The 24,203-nt window shown below is 37.6% G+C and overlaps 1 protein-coding gene and 1 long non-coding RNA gene across 13 annotated transcripts in view; one reads left to right on the plus strand and one right to left on the minus strand.

Moving 5' to 3' along the window:
* Positions 1–24,203, plus strand: part of LOC118203570 (uncharacterized) — a 133,669-nt gene that overhangs the window by 17,653 nt on the left and 91,813 nt on the right. For 4 of the 6 annotated variants that reach the window (XR_015044422.1, XR_015044418.1, XR_015044416.1 and 1 more), the window contains exon 2: positions 9,620–9,886. The exons of the other annotated variants lie outside the window; for them this stretch is intronic. This is a non-coding gene — a long non-coding RNA (uncharacterized LOC118203570). The remainder of the gene's footprint in view (positions 1–9,619; positions 9,887–24,203) is intronic. 6 annotated transcript variants of the gene reach the window in all.
* Positions 1–24,203, minus strand: part of LOC118203569 (phosphatidylinositol-3,5-bisphosphate 3-phosphatase MTMR14-like) — a 143,603-nt gene that overhangs the window by 10,061 nt on the left and 109,339 nt on the right. For 5 of the 7 annotated variants that reach the window (XM_085827700.1, XM_085827703.1, XM_085827702.1 and 2 more), the window contains 8 exons: positions 19,961–20,074; positions 19,816–19,883; positions 14,477–14,541; positions 12,435–12,512; positions 8,830–8,893; positions 8,241–8,415; positions 8,106–8,142; positions 1,340–1,398 (listed from right to left, as the gene is read on the minus strand). In XM_085827700.1, the coding sequence (XP_085683826.1) occupies positions 1,340–1,398; positions 8,106–8,142; positions 8,241–8,415; positions 8,830–8,893; positions 12,435–12,512; positions 14,477–14,541; positions 19,816–19,883; positions 19,961–20,074 (660 nt within the window). Of the gene's footprint in view, positions 1–1,339; positions 1,399–8,105; positions 8,160–8,240; positions 8,416–8,829; positions 8,894–12,434; positions 12,513–14,476; positions 14,542–19,815; positions 19,884–19,960; positions 20,075–24,203 lie in introns of all 7 variants that reach the window. The other 2 variants (XR_015044414.1, XR_015044415.1) reach the window with 2 other exon arrangements.

The following is a 24,203-nucleotide window of genomic DNA, read 5'->3' on the forward strand; positions in this document are numbered from 1 at the left end:
GAGTTGACAGCCGGCCAGCGAGTGCCGAGTGGGGCATCGAGTGCATCGAAGAATCTCTTAGTGTATCGTGATTAGTGCATCGTCGAGAGAGTGTGTTAAGCTCCGGGAACGACTGAACCGAAGAGTCGGGAGCTGTGCTCTGTGTGTCGTCGAGTGCATCGCGAGTTGTAGCCTGGAGTGTCTCGAGAGTACGTGGAGTTCCGAGAATGACCGAGCAGAGTCGGAAGCCGTACTCTGGTGCTTTGCCACGAAGCTGTCTCCACCGTGATAGCCTGATAACCTGGGTCACTGATCGTGTCAGCGTGTTTATAACAGTTCGACGACTGTAAATGTGATTTTAAAACTGTCTGATTAATATTGCTAAATAAAGTGTGTTTCGATACTTCATCAAATGTCGTCGTTATTCACTACAAATTCACACGAACGTGAAGGAAGAAAATAACGTAACAACTAGTGTCAGAAAAGAAAAACGCAACAATATGAACATTGTTATTACACCTTATTACCGAACAGTCCCCCCCCAAAAAAACATATTAAACATTAATTTCTTTTACAATTTACTGCATAATTAAAATCCAGAAACTATCAAATTACAAAAGGTGTAAACTCTCGTCTTCTGACAACGACGAGTCAAAATCCAAAAACAGTTTAAATATCAGGAACTCCCTAAAATATTTTGCTACTCCTAAAATCATTAGAGACGAAATTTAACTTAATTCACTAGGGTAGAATTTGAATAATACTGAAAGGAATGCCATCCTTAACGATGTTTATTGAAAAATTGGTTACAAGTTAGAAGAAACCTTCAAACAGGCACGTCTTCACAGGAAATACAATAGCAAGAATACAACTAAAACCGTCCAATTATATTATACTACAATATACTGAACTTGATATTAATAAAACCTGCTTTTGCCATATGAAAAAGGTGAGAGAGAAATCATGCCTGGGCTCTGCCTAAAGCGAGGGATGCCTTCGTGAGGACTTTCTAAGCAAAACTGGCTCGTATTCACGTTACTTATGAAGAAAACCACAAAAATTTATTATGCAGCCAACCCTTTTCGCTTGGTTCGGCCAGCCCTTTCACCTAATTCGTCCTTTTCGAGCAAAGGCTGAACTAACAAAACCCAACGGTCCTTAGCAATCGGCCAGTGGACGGCCTACTACAAGAAAGAGAAACTTAAAAATTTATTTTCACAGCAAAGGAGACGGTACAATACGATGGCAAAGGCTTGAAATTAACTACGCATGTCTTTAATTTTAACACTGAGCACTGAGATATTCTAAATAATGCAGTTAAACACTTATGATACCAGTTTAATTTCTGAAAAGTACTTACCTCACTGAAAATCTGTCAGCTGCAACGTAATCAAGAATGGAATAGCAGAAATGCATTATCTGTAAAAATATAATTGTGATATGATTAACTAAAGATTTCAACATCTATACATTTAACGTTTTTACTTAAAATGCAGTTACATGAGAAAGATTTAAAATAATTTTGTTTTAAAAATAAATTAGCAGCTGAAATATTCCAGTATCAAAATGAATATTAAGGAAGTTGAGATTTAACTTTGCAATTACAAGCAAGATTCTTATATAAAATATTTTCCAATGTAGTAAAAAGTATTTTACTGTACTACTCCGCTATATATATATATATATATATATATACAACTGTTTGGTAATTAGGTCTCAACTATGCCAACGTATATACTCGTAAAAATTTTCTACACGGGAATAACTTTTGAAGACGGCTTCGCCTTCGGGAAAAGTTGGGTTTGTGTGATTGGAAACTGGCTTGTATACACGTTACACATGATAAAAACCACAAAAACGTCCGTGCAGCCAGCCCCTTCGAGGGATTCGAATCTCGAATCAAACTATCAGTGTAGATTGGCTCTAACCACGTCAGACATAGGTAAAATCATGAAAATGGCCCTGCAGGCAGCTGATTTGCCGGGAATCAAATCCAGGTCGAGCTACCAGCGATCAGCTACTTCACCATTCGTCCACTGGTGGGTGGTCTTTGAAGTTTAATCAACATAGACTATAACTTTGAAATGTGTCGTTAAGAATGATAATGAAATACCATTGGAATTTTATTCTCGAAACTTTTAATAATCTTGAAGAGTTAGGAAATGCAGCGAAAAATGCAACTAGTTTGGTTTTTATGAATATGGCAGAGCGCTCGCGAGCTATTACATCCTTGTAGGAAGTAAAGGAAGTATTGTAATCGCGAAAAATTTCGGGCGTTATATTTAAACAAAAAATATCCATTTTGACTGCTCTCGAATTCATTTCAACAATGTTTTTGCGTGACATCTATACGTACGCATAGAATAAAATGCTCTGTTTGACAAAACTGATTGACAACCGGATTAAAAATGGATTCAGAAGAGATTTTTTTCGTGACGTTTTCGTTTCGTGTGTACTTATGTATGTATGCATGTACCTTGCATAACTCAAAAACGAATCGCCTTAGAGCATTGAAATTTTGTGTATGGGACTGGTGTAACATGTAACGTGCGCCTCCCCATTTGCTTACAATCAGCCGCAACAAAAGTATATAGTATACCCAATCTGTTACTCGGTAGCTCAATTTTATTCTGACGTTGGTAAACTGTGCATTTTTTGCTTTAAAAGTGATTGATTTATGTTCCGCTTAAGGTTTTTATGCCTTTAGTAAATATGCGTGGAATAGCTGTAGAATTATCAACAGTTTGAAAGTTGTTTAATTCAGAGTAAGCCTAACGGAGCAGCCTTTTTTAATATTTGCAACTTAGAAGAATAGTAAATTAAGTCGGTTTCTGCACCGTCAGTGTCTTTTTGCCGAGCGGGAGCAAAAGTAAAATTACGGTTTTCTGCAAAGAAAAATCTGCCTTCTTGGCCACTAGCAAAATTGCTTGTTTTTTGGTGTAGAAACTAATTTTAATTACAAAAATTAGTTTTTTTAACAGTTTCTAAATGTATTTGGTGATTTACGATTTTCTGCATTTTACAATTTTCAATGAAGATGTTTTGTGTTTTACGTATTTTTGTCTTGCCGCGAAATGAGAACTGAATTAATTGAATGATAAATATATCTCTAATGAAACTCGGGGAAATAAGTTTAAATGGTTGGTTGATTGATTTTTTAATGGCACAAAACCTCGAGGGTTATTATGCGCCAGACAAATGGTGAATAAAATTCAAGATGCAAAACACACTGTATCAAGTGAATTGATGAAATGGACCTGAGATACTGATGAAGGCATGGAGAAATGACTTTGAAGTGTCCATTCACTCTAGCAACAGGTAGATCAGGATAAAAGGGAAATAACTTCAAATCATATGGTTAAAAAAGGATGTCTTTTAAAAAACTTATGAGGTTGATGTGGGGGTTTCTTCCAATTAGATGAAGGCATGGAGAAGTGACTGAGAAATGCTCTAGCAACAGGTAGAGCAGGATAATATGTAGTTCAAATCATATGGTAAAAAGAGATATCTTTTAAAAAAGATCAAAAGGTGGGATACATGAAGGACGGGCTTGGTAAAGACGCCAGTGCTGATCAGATGTCATGAGTCGGACAGGATGTTCGGCCTGTGACATTACTTTATAATGAAGATCAATGGACAACTGCTTGCGTCTGAATTCCAAAGATAGTTCAAAACAGATGACATATAAACTTTGGACTGGAGATGTTCTAAAGGCTCCACAGCAAATCCGCAGCGCTTGATGGTGGACTGGATGAAATTTCAGTAGCACAGAAGGTCTTGCTAATCCATAAATAATACAGCCATAATCCAGTTTGGAACGGATTAAAGCTCTATAAATGCGGAGCATAGAACAACGTTCTGCTCCCCATGAAGTATTGGCCAGGACTTTCAGTATGTTGAGAGCTTTAGCACATTTTTTCCTTAGATTTAAGATATGCGGAAGGAACGTGAGCTTTCTGTCAAATATAACTCCTAAGAATTTTGCTTCTGGCTCAACGCGGATCAAAGAGCCGTCAAGATGTAGCTCTAGATCAGGATGTAGATTTCTTTTGCGACAGCATTGCATGCAGATAGTCTTCTGATTAGAAAATTTAAAACCATTGTTGTTGGACCACTTTATGATTCTATTTAGAGCAATTTGTAGTTGTCTCTCAATGTATCTCATATCTTGACCTTGACAACAGATCATCAGATCATCAACATACAGGGAACCATACACTGTGGGAGGATTTAATTTTCAGGCTGAAAAGAGTGACACTGAGCACTGAACCTTGTGGTACACCTTCTTGTTGTACAAATACTTGAGAAAGCAACGAACCAATCTTGACTTGGAAAGTGCGGTTCTTCAAAAAGTTTTGAATAAAGATGGGTAAATTACCTCGCAATCCAGTGCTGTAAAGGTCATGAAGAGTGCCATGCCGCCAAGTTCTATCGTACCCCTTTTCCATGTCAAAGAAGATTGTCAAATTAATCTTCTTTACATAAAATGCATTGCGTACTGCGGTTTCTAAAAACAGGGCATTATCAAGTGAAGATCTTCCCTTACGGAAACCATTCTAGTAAGGCGATAGGCAATGATTAGTCTCCAGATAGTAGGTGACACGGTGATATACCATTTTTTCCATGATCTTGCAAAAGCAGCTAGTGAGCGCGATGGGGCGATAATTTAAAGGATTTTTCGGGTTCTTGCCGGGTTTTACTATAGGGATAACAAAGGCCCTGAACCAGGCAGTAGGAAAAATTTGTTCCTTCCATATCTTAATATAAAGAGCAAGAAGGACCACTAGAGATTCATAGGGCAGGTGCTTTATCATCAAATAACTTATGCCATCAGGACCGGGGCAAGTCCTATCAGTGCGAGATATTACATTTCTTAATTCAAACATGGTGAGATCTTTATTATAAGATTCTGCATTAGGATGGGAAAAGTCGATTTGAATCCTTTCCAAGCGCATCTTTGTGGGCAGAAACTCTTTTGAGTAATTGCTACTGCCAGATACAGCGGCAAATGTATCACCTAAAGCATCGGCTATTTCTTCTCTAGTGCTAATCTACTTTCCATCTTTTTCTAGAACAGAAAAGGAATAATCATTATAGAGTCCAGAGGATTTGCGGACTCTCCCAAACCTATTTGCTAGACATTGAGGAGGTAATAGTGGACACGTAGGCTGCTTATGATTTTCTCTGACTTTGCCGTCTCACTTTTCTCGCATTCGCCTTAGCTTTTTTAAAGGCAAGAAGATTTTTCAGTGTTGGATATCGGCGAAATATACGCCAAGTTTTGTTTTGCTCTCTCCAAGTTTTATGACAATCATTGTTTCACCAGGGTTTTGGGAACTTTGTCGAGGACTTCGGAATACAGAGTTCAGCAGCTTGTACAATAGTATCAGAGATCGTTTTTACTGCTGTATTAATGTCCACATCCTTGACCATTTCTTCAGTCAGCACAGAACAAGATTAAAAAAGATCCCAATCAGCTTTATCGTAAAGTAAGCTTGGCTGTCTTGAGATCTTTGATTTTCCTGTAATATTGACAATGACTGGGAAGTGGTCACTATTGTAAAGATTCTCCCCTACACTGAAAGAGCAGAAAGGTAGTAGAGATGGAGAACAAGAAACCAGATCAATTGCATGAAATGTTCTAGTTGACTGATGAAAGTAAATGTCTTCTCCATTATTAAGGAGACAAATAGAGTGATCTTCCATTAATTGTTCGATCTACCGGCCCCTTGAATTAATGTCCCTACTTCAACATAATGTACTACGGGCACTGAAGTCACCTTAAAGCAATAAAGGATCTGGGAGCTGCTCTATTATACTGTCCAACTCTCGCTGATCAATATGCTCATGTGGGGGTAAATAAATGGTGCATACGGAGATTGAAAAGGGTAAATTAATCTGAATCCGCCACAGCTTGAAAACAGGTCGTCAAAGGGAGAGCAATGTATGGGTGATTGTGAAAGGTGATAAGGCACACACCTCCACAGGCGCGATCCCCAGATGGGTTGTCATTTCTTACTGTGGTGTATCTCTGTATCTTAGCATGTCTGCTAGGTTTTAGCAAGGTTTCCTGAAGCGCAAGGCAGGCAGGTTGATGCATGTTTATTAAATCCTTGATGTTATCCAGGTTTTGACGAAAACCCCGGCAATTCCACGAAATAAATGTACCCATTATGGATGCTTGTCTTGGCGGTGTTGGTGTTTTGATTTTCGAGGCAAAAGGTGTTTCGGAAGGGATAACCCTTCTTCAACGACCATTTCGTCTGAGTCGTGTAAGCGTCCTGAACTCATGCTTGCGATGGAATTTTGACTGGGGGTCCTGGGTTTCTAATTATTTTTCTCTTTAATATCATCTCTATGTTTGTTCTCTTGGACATCCTGTTTTCCTTTAGGCGCAGTCACCGGCGTACTACTTTCAACAGGAGGTTTTTTTCCCCCGATTTTTGGTGTCTAGGATCTTCTGTCGTTGCTAGTTCTTTTTTCTGTGAGGTTTTGCGGTTTGTGTTGATACTGAGCTGAATGATTTTGTTGCGGAGGCATAAGATTTATTAGGTCTTGGCTGATTAGAGAGAACAAGTCTTTTGGCTTCTGCAAATGATATTTTTTGTGTAACTTTAATGTTTTGAATTTGTTTTTCTGTCTGCCATTTCGGACATGATCTTGAAAAAGCTGGATGCTCGCCTTTACAGTTTATACACAAGGGGGCAGCAGAGCAGCCTTCCCTGGCATGGCCTACGATGGAACATCGAGCGCACGTGAGGGTAACGCGACAAGAGGTCCTTCTATGTCCAAAGCGCTGACATTGAAAGCAACGCATTGCATTCGGTATATATGGCCTGACTGAACAGTTTAGGTATCCAGCTTTTATGTTTTTAGGCAGGTTACGAGACTTGAAAGTAAGTATGACATGTTTAGTGGGAATGAGTTGACCTTCTTTCCGTATTTTGATCCTACGAGCACCACACACGTTTTGATCTGCCAACTCTTTAACAAATTCCTCTTCGGTTACTGACAGTAAATCTATTTCAGAAATTACTCCTTGGGACGAATTTAGAGTGTTATGTGGCTTAACTACAATGTTTGCTTATCCTAATTTAGTTAGTTTCAAAAGACTATTAGATTGCTTTCCAGACGCAGTTTCTATCAAAAGGTCTCCAGATCGAAGTCTCTTAATATTTTTCAGTTCTCCTACAAAAGACAAAAGATGTTTGTTTATTAGAAAGGGTGACATTTTTTTTTCAATTCTTCAGAGCTGGTTATAATTAAGAAACGTGGACAAAGTATATCTACGATTGACACCCGTGAGGACGACAAGGTGCCTCCCGTTTAACTGAAGCAGAGGCCAAAGCAGTGTGTTGGGACAGTACCTCGCCCCTCAACTACCAGGACCCTCCTTTCCAGTGACACGGGTGTCCATACACGGCAAACACGTGGGCAGTTTTCTCGCCACTCGAAGAACTAGGGACAAAGCTGTTCCAGTTTCTTATGACGAGCCCGAACCTCAGAAGAGGAAACCACATGGAAGAAGGAAAACGGGAAAAGTTGCAGTTAAGAGAAGAGGAGGCAGAAAGGAGGTGAGATCACTGGGGCTCCAGGATTGTGACACCCGATCACTGAGACGGTAATCCCCTGAAGGATCTTCACCTGTTATGCTTTAACTGGGCATGTTGGAACGGCCTTCACGCCTAGGGTGGCCCTACCAAGAGCTATGCTCCCGACGTAACTTCGCCCGTTCCACCCAGTGATACCCCCGCCACGTTGAGTACGTTTAAATGAAATGTGTATAATCGAATAGGCCGTACAAGGAAGTCACATGATATCCACATCAGATTTTGTTTCTAGGGGGAAGGTTATATTCGTGGAGGACTTTCTAAAGGAGATTGGGATATACGTTTTAAACACAAGGGAAACCAAACAGTGCAAATCAAAAGGAGTGTTAAATAGATAGTGATTTAATAATCCTGCATTGGTTTAAATGTTCGAAATGTGCAATCAGTTTTGAACGTTACATCTTCGACGGTAATACAAAAACATACATACGCAAAATACGTATGAAATTTTGCGATTTCTCCGATAAACTAATTTATTTTCGAAATCAAGTTCTTGAAAATGAAATTTGCAGTTACCTCCCAATTGCGGTCTAGGCTTTCCTCCAAATCGTGCCTGGAAATACAGAATTCCTGTTACACAATAAAACTAGAAAGCTAATAGGATACTTTATACAGATCAAGACTAATTAAAGAGAAAGTTTTCATACTTACCCGAATAAATACCAGTCATAGGCAATTGTAAAAAAAAGTATCTCTTTTGGGGTCAAGAACTCGTGGATCAAACCATCGGCCCAAAGTGACAACCGTAAAAGTGTCAAGAAAACTGGCGTCCGATCCTGACCAGCAACGCAGTGTAGAAGGACCCCTCCTCGTTTTGGGAGAGAATCTGAAAATTAGTTAAGTTATGAAGCTTATGAAAACGGTAATTGGTTTACGGAAAATTTATTCCGATAGCTTTGCTTTTAAATTAAATCCATGTTGTCTAAAAAAAAAAAAAAAAATTCTTTTGCTTCTACTAAGTCAGAAATGCATGGAGGTTTTAAAAATTGAATACCTAAAAAATATTGAAACACTTAAATTTATTTAGCTATATCGTAAATTCTGTTGTTTTGTTCATTACGAACTCAAATTCATATTTTACTTTGTATAAACATGTTAAGCAACTGCGAATGTTTCGTTTGCTAGCTGTAAAAAAACTCGCCTTTTAAACTTCACTTGGATTATTTTTAAACATCTGTGTAAAAATAAAATGTTTTACCTATGTTTCGAATGTTAGGAGAACTGCTTGAATCGTACTTACCGGAAGTAACATAAGTCTGTAGAACCAGGAGATAATTTAGAGTTAAGTCCACTAGATGCCATTCCTGGGAAAGGAAAATAATGAATATTAACAAGTATATAATATTGTTTACTCGCCTAGAGTTGCATACAATCGAATTTTAAAGACCTAATATACAAACGAATAAAATTATTAATTTTAAATTTAAGGTATGCTCATATCGTATCAAAAGTAATACCACGACTTTGGAATTCATAGTCATTTAAAGATCGAAATAATCTCAGATTAAAACTGCAAAAGTTTAGAATCGTATTAAAAAAAGAATAGCTTTCGATTTATCAAGGCTTACTGCGAATTTATTTCATTTTTTCATAACGCCTTTCCACGGAAGTGTCAAAATGCTAAAGAGTTATAACGCTTATGGTCTCAACCTCCGAACTTAACTAGCATCTTGAAAATCCCAAAACATTGACACAAATGCTGAGGGATCATTTTTCAGTCCTTCCATTAAGGTTTCGCATATACTTCATACCGAATACGTAAGTTTACGTTATCGAAGTTTCTAACGTTGTAACTTAAAAATAAAGATATCCGACTTTTGAGAAGAAGCATATTTAAACAGTTAATCAAAACAGTTTTATTTTAGCACACGCACGCAATTAAATTTTCTTGAAGTGAACACTAAGAATTAGTGTTATATTTCAATTTCATTTCTTATCATTTATTATAAATACTCTGAAATGTTTGCAAATAGAATTACTTCTTCGTAGCCTTCAGCAATGAGAGCAGACTTAATATTTTTGCTTTTTAGTGGTTCGTGGATTTGGAGTAATTGATAACACTTTATGAAGAATCAAAACAATTCATTTGCCAATATTACACAAGACAGTTCAAAGATACGTTTACAGCCGTCGAAAAACTACGATAAACACACTGAAACAACCAGCAACAAAATCTTCAAGCTATGACGGCGAAGACAGCTTCACGGCAAAGCACTAAAGTACTGCTCCAGACTCTGTCGATCGCTCTCAAGCTAAGGCACTCTACTGAATACAAGATACTCCTAACACGTGTGCAGGTAGGTTATATATAGCTTTAACTTACCTTCGAGACCATTCTCGAGAAAACCGCTAAGAATGCGTTCTAGAATGTTCCCGCTCCGTCTATGGCATAGCGCCAGTTTTGTCGCCAAATGTCGCAAAACGGACGATTTCATGCTAAATATGGCAATTCTGCCACTTTCTGGCAACCCTAATCCCGCTTTGAGAGGAAGTTATCTTACCGCAGCTGACCATTTCACAAAAATATTAAGGTTTTAATTTTAAAACAATACACTTTGGCGTAATCAGAAAGCTCCACGTCATGCATTTCATTTTAAATTCGAACTCAAATCGCACTTTCAGCTGTATTAAGAGTGAGGTTGATTGGTTTGGTTTAATCATTTGACAAAGAACACCATGGTTAATAATTAGACACCCTCCATGGAGATCATAAGGGAAAGAGGCCTGTTTCATGTTGTATATTAAAAGATGCAGAATAGAATATGACTAGAATAAATATAGATATAATAGAAGAATCATGCGGCCAAATCATTCAACTGCAAGCAGTTTAACAGGGTTTTAAATGTGGCGCCAGTTGACTGACTACTCGGACGAAAAACAATCTTGAAATTTAGTTACGAGTTTTCCTTAATCCAAGAATGATTGTGAAGTTCCGATTCATCCTGGGTTATAATATATTCCGCTACAAGATTCCCAATTACCATTATCAAAACCCCTTTTAGTAGCTTCTGTTAATCCCTTCAACAGCAAGCACGTGGCTCTTCTTCGGCAAGTAACAACGAATCATTTACACTCAAGTACACATTTTAAATTAAGCAATCATGCGGGGGGATCCCATGCGACAATTTACGCCAAGAAATGATTAGATTTCAGATTGTGAAAAGTGATAGTGAAAGAGATTATTCGTAATTTATCAAAACTGTCGTTAAAAGACTGGAGAGAGAGAAAATAGAACATAGGGATATTACGGCATGCTCCAAAGATGTCCAAATGAATAAACAGATGGACTATGAATATGAAATTTAGTTCATTGATATATCAAACACAGTCATGAATTATTACTTGAAACCTTAAAACATCCAACCAAATGGCTGATATAGACAAAAATTAAATTAATTAAATTATTTTGAAAAGGAAGATCTGCACTGAAGTACAAACTAGTGCCTGTAATAGTGTCATTTTCAAGATTGTTACCTTGCTTCAGATAAAACGGAATCTCAATATGTGAGAGTTCTGTTTATCCTAATTTAATACTGCTAACTGTACCAATATTTAACGCGGGAATATCTGAAAATCAGCTATGACATTGCTGAAAAATTCAAATGAAACTGAAATCGGAGGATTACATGCACTTTAATTTTTATGTCCTCAGCATATATTAAACTATAGCATCAGGAGGCTCAAGTAAAACTATATTTTGTCTGTTTCTCAGAAGTTTGGCGGGAGCCATGTTGACAGCTAAGGTTTTTCTTTACTCTATTTAAATTCAGTTATTTTAGACAAAATTTAAAGTTGGCTACCAGAGGCCAGCAAACTCTGTGTTTGATCGTTTTACCCTTAAAAGAGCAGTTTTCCAATTCTATTGCTGTACAAAGGTTATCCCATATTATTTCTTCCTGTTATTTACTCAAGAAGCAATCACTACCAATTAATTGCTGTTTTGTCAGAAAAGATGTTTCATATTTTACATACAATTTTATATTGCATATAGAATTTTTCTTTAATGTTCTTTTTTTTTTAAATTTAATATTGTTTTTCGTATTGCACAGTAGTTTGCAAGCTCACCATGTTTCGGATTCGACAAACCTCTTCATGTGTTTCAGGCCAGCTTCTCCCACCTCACTGTCCTTTCTTTTACAAGGCTATCTCAACAAGCTCCATCTTTGGACTTTTATATACGTCAGGACCCCGAGGAAACTCATTGAGGAATCTGGAAAGAGCAGGAAAAGTGAATCTTCCGGCTGCGTGCCGTAATAACCAACAAAGCATCAAACTTTTAAGTCTTGATAGAAGCGTAGCTACCCAGAAAGTTTGCTTTCATTTTCGAGCTAATAAAAATTCCTCCTTCTGTAACGTAACCTGAAATGACTTCGTTGATACTCATACTCTAAATTGACAGCCTTCGCCAATGAACATACTCGAAGAAGTACCTTGAAGAAATGAAACTATCTAGTAATCAGTGAAAATTGAGAGAAATGTGTTTATATAGACTATGTTAATGTAATGATTAAATCAAAGATTTTAGTTTGTTATCACTGCAATGTCTGAAATAATGCTAGCTCGAATAAAAAAATTGAAGGATATCATGGAAAAATTAGGATCAGATGTTCTCAGCAGATTCAAGTATTCTTAAAATTTTGCGAAAAGAACGGGAAGGTGAAATATTGCAATCCATGCAAAATTTGATTCATGTATAATTTAGCTAAAAGTACACCGTAAGTTTGATTTGTTTAAATGTACTCCTTTCGGAATTGAGATTTTTGAATATATGGATTTAATTTCTAACTAACTACATGCACATATCCCGAATAAACTAAAAAACCTGCATGAAATTAAATTGCTTACCTGGTACTTTGTAAAGTCTACTTGATAAAGTGTCATATAGTCTATGTCAGGCAATGCCACTTCAAAGCGTGGAGATACCTGAAAGTATTTAGCACTGAACTGAACTAGAAATCGTGAGAAATAGTCATAAAAATATGCGACAGTCACGTTATAATTAAAAATACTGCAATTAAGTTCAATTTTCATTATTAATTACATAGCTTAAGGAGATTCAAATTTATGGACTTATCAGTTCATTTTAGAAATTCACTTAAAACAATCTAAGCTGTCGATATTACTTTAAAGAGGTATTTCGATTAATAAAAGTTAGAAGATATGAATACATTTCATAATTCATTGGTTAGACAGGCTAAAACAACTAAGGAACTATCACCTAGTCTTCCTAGTCTGCAGAAATAAATTGCTCAAGTATTTAAATAGAGCAGTACACTGGTGTGCAAAAATTAAGGACGAAGTCGAAAAATTAGCATATCAGCTGAACGAAGAAGCAGAGCGGACAGAAAGACCGATCAGGAGATTAAAGTAAGGTGATGTACGGTAGCATATGCGCAGATATGCAGGTAGACGTAATACTACGTGTCTGAGTAGTATAAAGCATGTTGTCGGTGTAAGATCAGTATTTCTGGCAAAGAGATTGCACGCCGTATAGCAGTTAAAATCACACCGAGTTGCTGCCTCAGCGAGAAATGGCGAATAATCAATCTGTTAGACGACATGTGGATGCTTTTACCCGAGGTCGAATCATTGGGAAGTTGGAGGAAGGCCGCAGTGTGACAAGTGTGGCTGCAGAGTTCGGAATTGCTCACAGCATCGTTTTCACGACTTTGGAGACAATTTCAAACTACAGGAATAGCTATCCGGGGGTTTAGTAGTGGTCATCCACGAGGAACCACACCCGCAGATGACCGGTATATTGCCTTACAGGCCAGAAGACAGCGGGAGAAATCGCTAGACACACGACACAGGCGACTGGACGACCGATATCGCGTTTTACCGTGGCCAGAAGACTGCACGGTGGTGGTCTGTTTGTACGACGCCCTGTACGGTGTGTACCTCTAACGCCTGCCCATCGGAGAAGGCGTTCTCTGTGGTGCCGCGAACACCGGAATTGGAGAGACAATGAATGGGGACGAGTACTCTTTACAGATGAGAGCAGATTCAGTCTGAGTAGCGATTCTCATCGCATACTCATCTGGAGAGAGCGGGGAAGCCGCAATCATCACTCGAACATCATTGAAAGGGATTGAAAGGTATGGAGGTGGCGGTGTTCTCGTTTGGGGAGGCATCATGCTTGGTAGTCGTAAAGACCTTCACATCTTCGACGCAGGTTCAGTCAACGGGACTCGTTATTGTAACGAGATTCTTCTTCCATATGTGCGTCTTTTTAGAGGCGCTATGGGTCCGCAGTACCTTTTCATGGACGACAATGCACCATGTCATCGCACAGTAGCTGCCGAACAGAGAGTGGGGATATTGAAGTATGGATTGGCCGGCACGATCTCCGCATCTCAATCCCATCGAGCATGTATGGGATTTTCTAGGCAGACGCTTGGCAGCTCGTACCTTACCACCAGTAACGATTCCAGAGCTTCGATTGGCGCTGCAAGACGAATGGGCAGCAATGCCTCAACAACTCATTGCCACCCTCATTCTCAGCATGGGCAGACGCTGTGAAACCTGCCTAGCAGTCAGGGGAGATCATATCCCCTATTAAAGACCGGATGTTTCTTGCTGGACACCCATCACAGGGATGTTTCGGCCTTCAGTTGCATTGCGCTCCATGCTACTTTTTCAATAAAGCTTCTTCTTATCCCTCTGATTTCTCTTTTAGTAAGAGTTGCTTACATTACTCATGTCCTTACGTATTGGGGATCTTACGGTATTAAATGTGTTGATTTGGAAAGCTTTTGTACAAAGTTATATTGAAAAAACCATCTCGTCCTTAATTTTTGCACACCAGTGTAAGTTAAATGCCATATTTTTACGCGAAATTGAAAATCTTACTTCAAATATTTAATACTCGAAGTTAAATTGAAACTTACCAAATTCCAGTCGAACATTATTAGAGGGTTTCTTGCTATATGGTAGTTGCTGAAAAAAGTGATAGCTGTAGAAAGAAAAGTAAGTGATTATAACAAAGTGCATAACTAACATTAGTAAAAACGTATCTTAGTTATTAATGATACAGAAACTATAATTGCTAAACTCAAATTCTTGAGTAAAATTACACACGTTATTAAAATATATAAATTATTAGGAAATACTAATTTTTGTTTCAGATCAGTAATTTGAGAGTAAACTCTGGGTTATACCATATGACTCTGCGCTGAAATTGATAACACGTCGGTCTTCGCCTTGTGTCCCTTACTCTGCCAGCTTTTAGGATGCTGTGGTATGGTGAGGTAACACAGAAAAGTAGTTGCAAAAGCTCCGCAAATGAAGTTGAAGTTGCCGTCAATCATCAAAATTAAACTGGATTAACAGTTAAAAGAATATTTTTCGCAGTTATGGGGAATATATTATTAGAGTTTTCATGAAGCAAGCATCTATTTCTAAATCACTTCATCCAATAATCACAGTTTGGAACGAATCGGAGATCACTTAAGCCAGTGAATAATTTATATAGATTTACTGGTGACCATGAAATAACAGACTTACTTGTGTCTAAATAGGATACCAAATGGCCTTGATAAATACGCCAATACAGTTCTTGGAATTGTTCACGTCGGTTGAGTAAGGTAAAGGAAAGTTCTCTTTTGCAGTTACAATAATGCATCCCTATTAAATCAATTAAACGTTTGAGTTTCAAGCAGTTTGTTGCAGTAATAGCAATATTCACGAGGGTTTGTTAGGTTAGGTTATTTAATTATGGCAAAGCCTCGAGGGCTATCTGCCTAAGGGGAGGGATGCCTTCGTGGAGGACTTCGGATAAAGAGGTGCCGAGAAAAGTTTTGAAGTACTCTTTTCTATCTATTAATTATAGTATTTATTTGCAACTTAATTTATAATTGGAGGCCCGGTGGTTCAGGGAATAGCGCATCGCGCAGCAGCACAACAGGTCCGTTGCTCGATTCCCGGGCTGGGCAAGCTCGACTCAGCTTTTCACCTCTTGATTTCCATGACTTGGGTTGATAAAATCAGTACCATGTTCGCTTGGGGACTAAACACAGGAAGTCCTGCGATTTTAAGCTGACCACTTGTTCTGGGCATATGCTTACCCGGGGCCCACGGTTAAGAAAGCAGATTTCGGGAACTGCAGCCCATTAGGGCTGCTACGCCACTGAGTAGTAGTAGTAGTAATTTATAACTGCCAACAAATTGCAAGCAACTATGAACTTATTGTTTCATTATTATATTTTCTGGATATTTTAACTTTCCTTTCAGAGCAAATGTACACACGTGGGACATTAATGGATTAGTTGCTTTTAAATATTCGAAATTTTGCATCCTGTTAATAATAAAATTAGGTTACAAGCAATTTGAAATAAATCTCAAGTGAGAACTCGCTCTAGAGCTAAAGTTATGGCAAAAAAAAAAATACCTCTAAGTTTCTCGATTTAAAAGGTTGTTTTCATATTTGAATTCCTCTTCCATTGCAGAGCTCACAGATCAAATGGTAGAAGATGTGCATATCGATGATGCTGTTGAAGCTGTTACTAATACTATTATTCAGGCAGCTATGCTTTCCATTCCTAGAACTTCAGGAAAACTACTAAAATATTCGAAACCATGGTGGAATCGCGACTGTCATGAAGCACTGAAAAAACAGAAAAAAGCATAGGGCATTTTTCGTAGATATCTTACTCTGCGAAACCTTATAGCATTTAAAAGAGCCAAAGCAAATGCACGAAAAGTAAGAAGGCAGAGCCAAAGAAATTCTTGGATTTCCTATGTGTCGTCAATAACATCCTCTACGCCTAGTAAGCGGGTTTGGGAAAGAGTTCGAAAAGCATGCGGAATATATAAGGACCACTCACTTTCCTTTTTGAAAAAAGATGGCCGAGTGATTAGCTGTATAGAAGAAATTGCGAATACTATTGGTGAGACATTTGTTACCGTTTCTTCCAGCCGAAATTACTCACCTGCATTTCTTTCTATCAAGCAATGCTCTGAGAAAAATCCCATCGCTTTCAACTCTTCCAACTTTGAGCCTTATCATAGAGATTTTACTGTGCTAGAGTTAAAGACAGCTTTGTTACAGACACATAGGTCTTCTCCGGGCCTTGATGGCGTGAATTACGAAATGCTAAAGCATCTGTCCTAAAGTCACTGAATGCCCTTCTCACGCTTTACAATAGAGTGTGGAAGGAGCGTACTTTTCTCAGCGCATGGAGGAGAGCTGTTGCAATTCCTATTGCTAAGCCAGGGAAAGATCCAAGGAATCCATCCAACTATCGGCCAATTGCCCTTACGAGTTGCCTATGCAAGTTGTTTGAAAAAATGGTAAACAGCTGCCTAGTCTACTTCTTGGAAAAGAATAATATTATATCGCCTTATCAAAGTGGTTTTCGAAAGGGGAGGACTACCGTAGATAATATGCTCCTCTTAGAGACATCCATTCGAGAAGCTTTTGTAAGAAGAAGTCACCTTGTCTCGGTATTCTTTGATATTGAGAAAGCTTGTGATAAGGCATGGAGATACGGTATACTTCGGGATCTTCACGAGAGTGGCTTCCGCGGCAACCTACCAATTTTCATACAGAATTTCTTGAATACTAGGACTTTTCAAGTAAGGATTGGCTCTGTTTTTTCAGATATTTTTGAACAGCAAGAGGGTGTGCCTCAAGGCTGTGTGCTTAGTGTAACTCTGTTCAGCCTAAAAATAAATTCTGTATTAAAAGAACTTCCTCCCACCATTTCAGGATCTTTATATGTTGATGATCTACAAATTAGCTGTCGAGGTGCGGATATGAGACATGTAGAGAGGCAGCTCCAGATCGCTTTGAACAGGATCCAGGAATGGGCAAAAAGACAAGGATTTACGTTTTCAAAACAGAAGACTGTGTGCGTGCATTTTTGTAAAAAGCGAGGTCTCCATCCTGAGCCTGAATTATACCTCAATGGGTCTATAATTCCAGATGCACCTAGAGTAAAATTTTTAGGGGTGATGTTCGACCGAAAATTGACTTTCCTTCCTCATGTCGTAAACTTGAGAAAAAAGTGTACCAAAGTTTTAAATATTTTAAAAGTCCTGGCGAACACCTCCTGGGATGCAGAGCGTTGCTCCATGCTTCGCATTTACAGAGCTCTAATTCGCTCTAAACTGAACTACGGCTCAGTTGTTTACGGATCTGCCCGATCTTCAGTGTTGTTAAAACTCGATCCTGTTCATCATCAGGCTCTGCGGATTTGTTCTGGAGCCCTCAGGACATCTCCTGTGCAGAGCCTTTATGTTGACTGTCACGAGCCATCACTCCGTTTGAGACGTGAGGAGTTGTCTCTTTTACAGTATTTTAATATATTGTCTCAACCTGACCATCCTTACAAACTGGGTTCTTTTTAAACTTTTTAAGAGTTCAGGTGTCTAAAATATTAAAATATGTCCAAGATTCGGTACATTTTAAAGCTCAATATCTTTAGAACCATCCGAATTGTGATTAGAAAATTCTGTATACATATTTCTATGTCCTTTTATACTGTATTTGCTACCTTTAGACTCCTACCTTAGAAAAATTTAAGAAATCAACTTGATTTTTTTAACATTAAATTAAACGTAATTTTAAAAGTTTTATGCCAGGACCATAATATTTAGTAATTTTATACTAGCATGGATTTCGTACAACTGATCTAAGATTTCTAATTCTGACCAACAGTTTCAGAGTAATCATGCGATAAGCATAATTATATTTGGACAACAGCAATACAATTGTTTTCAAATCCCATAAATGCAAGTTATTTCCTTAATACTAATAAGAATATATTCACGTCGTAAAATTCATACGTATACATAACTATTTTTGATTAATATTGCACACCAAAATCATAATTTTGATACAATAAAAAGCACGGAGTTGAAATTTTCATAACATATTAAATTTAATTATTTTTGAATGTTGTATCAGAAAAAGTGACATTTTATCCAGAGGTAATGTTTACACAGTTCAAAATTTATTAATTCTTATTATCCAGCTGAGAAAACACGTGGGCAAGCAGAAAACGTTTAGGAAATCTTAGCTGACAATGAAAGTACTTTGGAATCTTGTAAGCAAATTACTTTAATATAGGTATGTCGATAAGAACCTTATCTATCATTTGTAAGTATATGTTAAAACTGCCCCATTAATAAGCTGAGATATATTGCTCCACATTTATGTTATTACAGTCGTGAATGAGTGTTCCTAATTGAGACAAAGTATTAAACGGTGATTTATAAAGTATTTCTTTAGGGTTAAATTTTCAATTAGCTTCACGAGAAAGTTTAATCGGTACTTAGGTATTTACTAATTCAGAAGTCAAACAACAAAAATCAGCGTTAATTTACAAAATTTTCACAGGACTAGTTTCGATGGTTTTACCGAACCATCATCTTCAGCTGCAAAACCGCAAATGGTTTGCAGCTGCATTTGCGGTTTTGCAGCTGAAGATGATGGTTCGGTAAAACCATCGAAACTAGTCCTGTGAAAATTTTGTAAATTAACACTGATTTTTGTTGTTTCACTTCTGAATTAGTATTTATTCGGCGTGTTATAGTGTCTTAATTATAGAAGCCCCAAACTTAGGTATTTTTCCGTCGACTATTTTCGATGAATAAAAGTTGTCACTAAATAGTGAAGTTTTGCTCCAATTATGGATATTCGCTATGTCAAACTCGTATAAGATAGCTTTTCTTTTAAACAACCCTGATCCTTAGAAAGTCCATTTATTTTTTGTGAAGGTTTTAAATTAACTGCTTTTTTCCCCTTGCATTGAGGAAATCAAGAAAGTGGTACATGTTTTCTGCAGAACAGCAAGTGTGGAGTATTTCTGAAGTTAAGGGACTAGCTGCACTGGTAAGCACACTACAAACATTTAAAGAGTAGAATTTAGCAAAATGCCGCAGTAAAAGGTACTACAGAACATCACTTAAATTCGTATCCATAATAAAAAGAAAGGTTTTGCTATTTTAAGCGACATAAGGATTTTTGGACTGCGCAGTAATTGACTCTCTTAATAATCGCCAGATTGTCTCAAAGATTGAGCTCATATTTATTAAAGTTTCTTATATTCATTGCTTGCATCTGTTGATAATCTAAATAAAGAGATCTAGAATTCTCTAACTAAAGAACAATATTTCTTCAAGCTTCAACCGGAATCGTGGGCGCAGTTTTGGCAGGATTTTCACTGTCGACAGGAAAATACGTAAATATTATATCAATATTCAGGTACGTATCTCAGCTGCTCACCTGGATAAGGCAAGTGTGCAGTTTTGAAGACTTCATAATTTTGCTTGTAAGCACTATTAGAATGAGAGCTGCAAAATAAACCAGAATTAGAACACATGAGTTGGATTCTTTACTTGTTCAGAAGGGAAATCTCAAAATAACTTACAATTGAGGAATATCTTTGCTTGGATCTCTTAATCTCAAGTCACAAATGTACTGCACGTCCAACTGTTGTAAGAGAGCTATGTCTTTCCGCATATGGGAAATGAATTTTATGTTTCTGCAAGAAATAGCAGTATAAATTAGATGAAAATTTTTAAGATTCAGTTAAAAAACACGCATTTATGGTGAAATTAAAATTTAATCAGAACAGCAGCCCTGATATCAATTAAGTAGAACTATTGATTATGAAGATTATCAGACAAATTCCTTTTCTTCCAAGCGCATTAACATCTACAAAGTGTGAGGGGAATGAAAATTTTACACTGCAACCAACCTACATTAAAAATGTACGTACCAGCATCTATGGAAAACAAACTATTCGAATTTTGAATGAAGAAGTAGACTGGAATTGAAATCGCTAACTAAAGAAGACATTCTGCAAATGTGAAAGGCATTAAGGAAACAGTTAATCTACCAATGTTTCATCACACTGACGTTGACAGACATTCTAATAAGTGTACAACTACGGCATTTATATATTAAAAGACATTTTGTAATTTTTTTAGAGTCACAATTTAGAACAAAACGAGACGATTTATGTACTTAACAATTTGCAACACAGAAACAATATACTCATTGAAAGCCGGGTTTGACATATAGAGTAATATATAGTAATGTTGAAGAAAGAGCTGGGACTTTTATAAATATAAAAAAAATTAACAAATATAACAAAAATATTTAATTTTTTATTTGGCAGCACAAAAATAAGTCATTTCTAAAATACTCATTAGAGGTGTCGAGTTGCTCAAAACCGTGGCACCAGTAGCAACAAAATATTGCGCTTTAGATACGCAGCGTCTGTTCAGAAACACCAATGGATACAGTGTTCTAAATAAACACCTTCTCATTACTACAGACGGCAGTGAACCAATTTGAAAAAAGTTACTTACGCTAGGGTTTGGTTCGGTAGATTATGACAAAGCATACTAGGGCAATCTGCCTAATGGAAAGGATGCCAGAATTTTTTAAGGCAAACTGGCTAGTATGCACGTTACACATAGGAAACGTTACAAAAACTACCACGCGGCCAGTGTCTTCGCTTGGAATCGAACCAAGGTCAGAACCACCAGTGTTCAACGATTTTACCTCTCGGCTGTTGGTGGGCCTGCTTATGCAAGAAGAAAGCACAGAACAATTATCCTTCACCAACAAAATGGTACAAAAATTAGTAGTGTTCCATCTTTAGCAGATGGGTGTCAATCTTGCCGCGCGCCGATGCAGAAATATAACTTAATTCATGAATTTTGTAGAATGAGCAAGTAAAATATTTGATAAGATTTTCCATGGCCACTGCTATACGGGGAAATTACGTAAAATATGTTGAGTTTCGTTAATAAAATGTTTTGTGCTGTTAGGTTAATTATCTTGGACTAATCTATATTAAAAACTACCGACAAACCCAAACCGAGAGAGTTTTGTAAATTTGCAAGCTCTACTGTTGGTTCGTGTTCATTGTTTGCGACTGACGATTTCGTGTTCACTTAAGTGACAAAGTGAACAAGCGTTGGGACTGAGACAGATCTGGAATTATTACATTATATAAAAGCTAAATTAAGACTATCTGCCTATTGAGGGAAACTACGAAAGTCTACCACGTAGTCAAACTTTTCACCTAGGATCGAACCTGGGTTGAATTCCAATTGTTCAGCAGTTTTTACCATTCTGACTGTTGGAGGGCAAAAGACAAAGGGAAACTGGTTCGTATTTACGCTACACAAGGGAAAACCAAACCTCCCATTCTTGCCGACCTGCCCAGAGTTTTGAAAGCCCCTCAAAATACTCGTGTTCAGAGGTTTTTATCATTCAGCCGTTGTGAGCTTTCATTTCTGAAACTTTATTCGATTCAGAATTTGAACCCAGGTTGAACTACTAGTGTTCGACCATTAGAGAGCGTTTTAGAACACGGAACATCTACACACTAGAACATGATTCTCTGGAAATAAAATTAATATTTCTATTCATCGCAGATTCACAGCACTTGGCATACCGATAGGCTAAAAGGTTCAACTTCGACATGTCGGAATGGCTGATGCTGAGGTGGAAGAAGTATCTGATATTTTGCAGCAAACGTGATGACGTAAACTTAGATACATGTGAGAACATCTTAAACACCATTTTCTAAAATGCTTGAATTCTCGATTCGGATAATGAGGTATGTTTTGGACATCGTAAGATCACCGATCTAACGCCTTGCGATATTTTCTTGCTGATGGCATGTGAAAATCTTCCCTACCTCGGTACGACAGCTAAAGCACCGGATAGACGATGTGAAAGACTCGGTTGATGGTGAAAGTCTAGGAAAAAAAAAAACTAAATCATTGGTAAACTTCTACAGAGCCAAGGAAAAATCTAAGAAGATCCACAGAAACTAGTAGAGTTAACTTCTCCAGTTATATTTGTCAAATTCATCACCTCGAAAAGTTGTGATGAATTATGCTTCCCGCCTACTTCAAAATTCGCTGTTAGAGCAAAATGATAAAAACAATGATCAAGAATATGTTATAAATTTTCACTTTATGTGAATGGATATTAATCAAATAGTACACATAATTATATTAAGTTCAAAGATGAATTTCAGTTTAAGTAAGCAGCTTACGAAAACGGATTGATACATTAAAATTCTACTTGGATTTGTCAAACTACATTATGACTTACATTATGAGCCGAAACATTATGACCGAAACATGTGATTAAATGGGAATGGTATTTAATTGCTGATTGAGAAGGTAATGAAACATTTTTGCACTTTCGTGAGTGATGGGAAAGGCTTCTGCTCTAAGCGACTGATTGTAACGGCCCGAAGAGTCGGAACAAGTACCTCCGAGACTGTGATACTGTCCCGCTTGGCACAGCAAAATCGGCGCCAGATAGTGGTTCAGCTGACAGCCCAATACAATGCAGGTCAAAGTGCAGGTGTTTCGGGACACAATTCAGCCGACACTGCTGGACTATGGGATTGCGCAGCAGAAGTTCCCCTCGTGTGCCTTTGTTGACCAAATGCCATTGTCGGTTACGCCTACAGAGGGCCCGGAGACATAAAGACTGGATATGGACAAGTGGAAGACATTTGCCTTGGTCGGATGAATCACAATTTCTCATGCATCATATCAGTGGTCGTGTCAAGCTCTCACTCTGTACAGGAGGCCATACACAGGCTGGCAGTGGCAGTATTATGCTTTGGGGAACGTTTCATGGATGGCTTTGGGATCCTAGTGGTGATGGAACAGTCCATAAAAGCTGCGGACATCCTGTACATAACTGCAGATTGGTTGCACCCTTACATGGTGCCTCTTTTCTCAACTGAAACACATTTGGGATGTCATGAAGCGGCAGCTCAGAACTTAAACACCAACATGTCGGAATATCTCGACTGCACGACCGCTGCTGAGACATTTGGCACAATCTGTCTCCAGTCATCTACCAAGAACTTATGGCATCCATGCCAAGACGAGTTTTAGCTGTTTTGTATGCCAAAGCTCGTGCAACGCGTCATTGAGTTATATTTTGGCTCTTTAGGGTAATTATCACCCTATTTTTGTTAATTAAAGTAAACCATACGAGGAATATTTGTCTAAAGAGAGCCTTCGTAAATCACTTAAGGAAAACTAACTAGTTTTTAAGATATATCTAAGGAAAGCCATGGTACTTTAAATGACTAAATTAGAAGGTAACAATTTGACTTGATATGAGAAAAGAAAGAGCTTAGATGATTTGATTTTTGCATGAATTTTGTTTGTAGATAGTTTGATTCCAGTAAAGTTTCACCAAGACTATCTTTCCAAGGAAAGGGATGTCTTTGTGGAAGACTTTTTAATGAAAAAAAAATTGATGTGTACTCATGTTATACACGAGAAAATTAGGAAAATCCCCATAAGGATAACCTGTCGGTGGGGTTTGAACAAGATGGTACACCTAATGTTCAACTAGTTTTATCTATGCGGCCATTGGTATTTACTGTGCCTTGCCGAATAGCAATGCTTTCAAGAACCGGCTATTTGGTATGAAAATAGAAAATAATATTGGTTTGCTTTGAGAAATGGTAACGTAATGATGATAGCCGAATTGTTGTAAGAATCAATTTATGTTTTTAAATTGATTTTATGTAAAAATATGCAGTCTGAAGAATAAATCATAAAAAATCGATTTCAAAACATTTGCTTAAATTTTCCTAGATGGATAACTGGAAA

The sequence above is a fragment of the Stegodyphus dumicola genome, chromosome 12 (assembly GCF_044657685.1).
Source record: "Stegodyphus dumicola isolate Sdum_Otavi_A_Nest chromosome 12, ASM4465768v1".
Lineage (NCBI taxonomy): Eukaryota > Metazoa > Arthropoda > Arachnida > Araneae > Eresidae > Stegodyphus > Stegodyphus dumicola.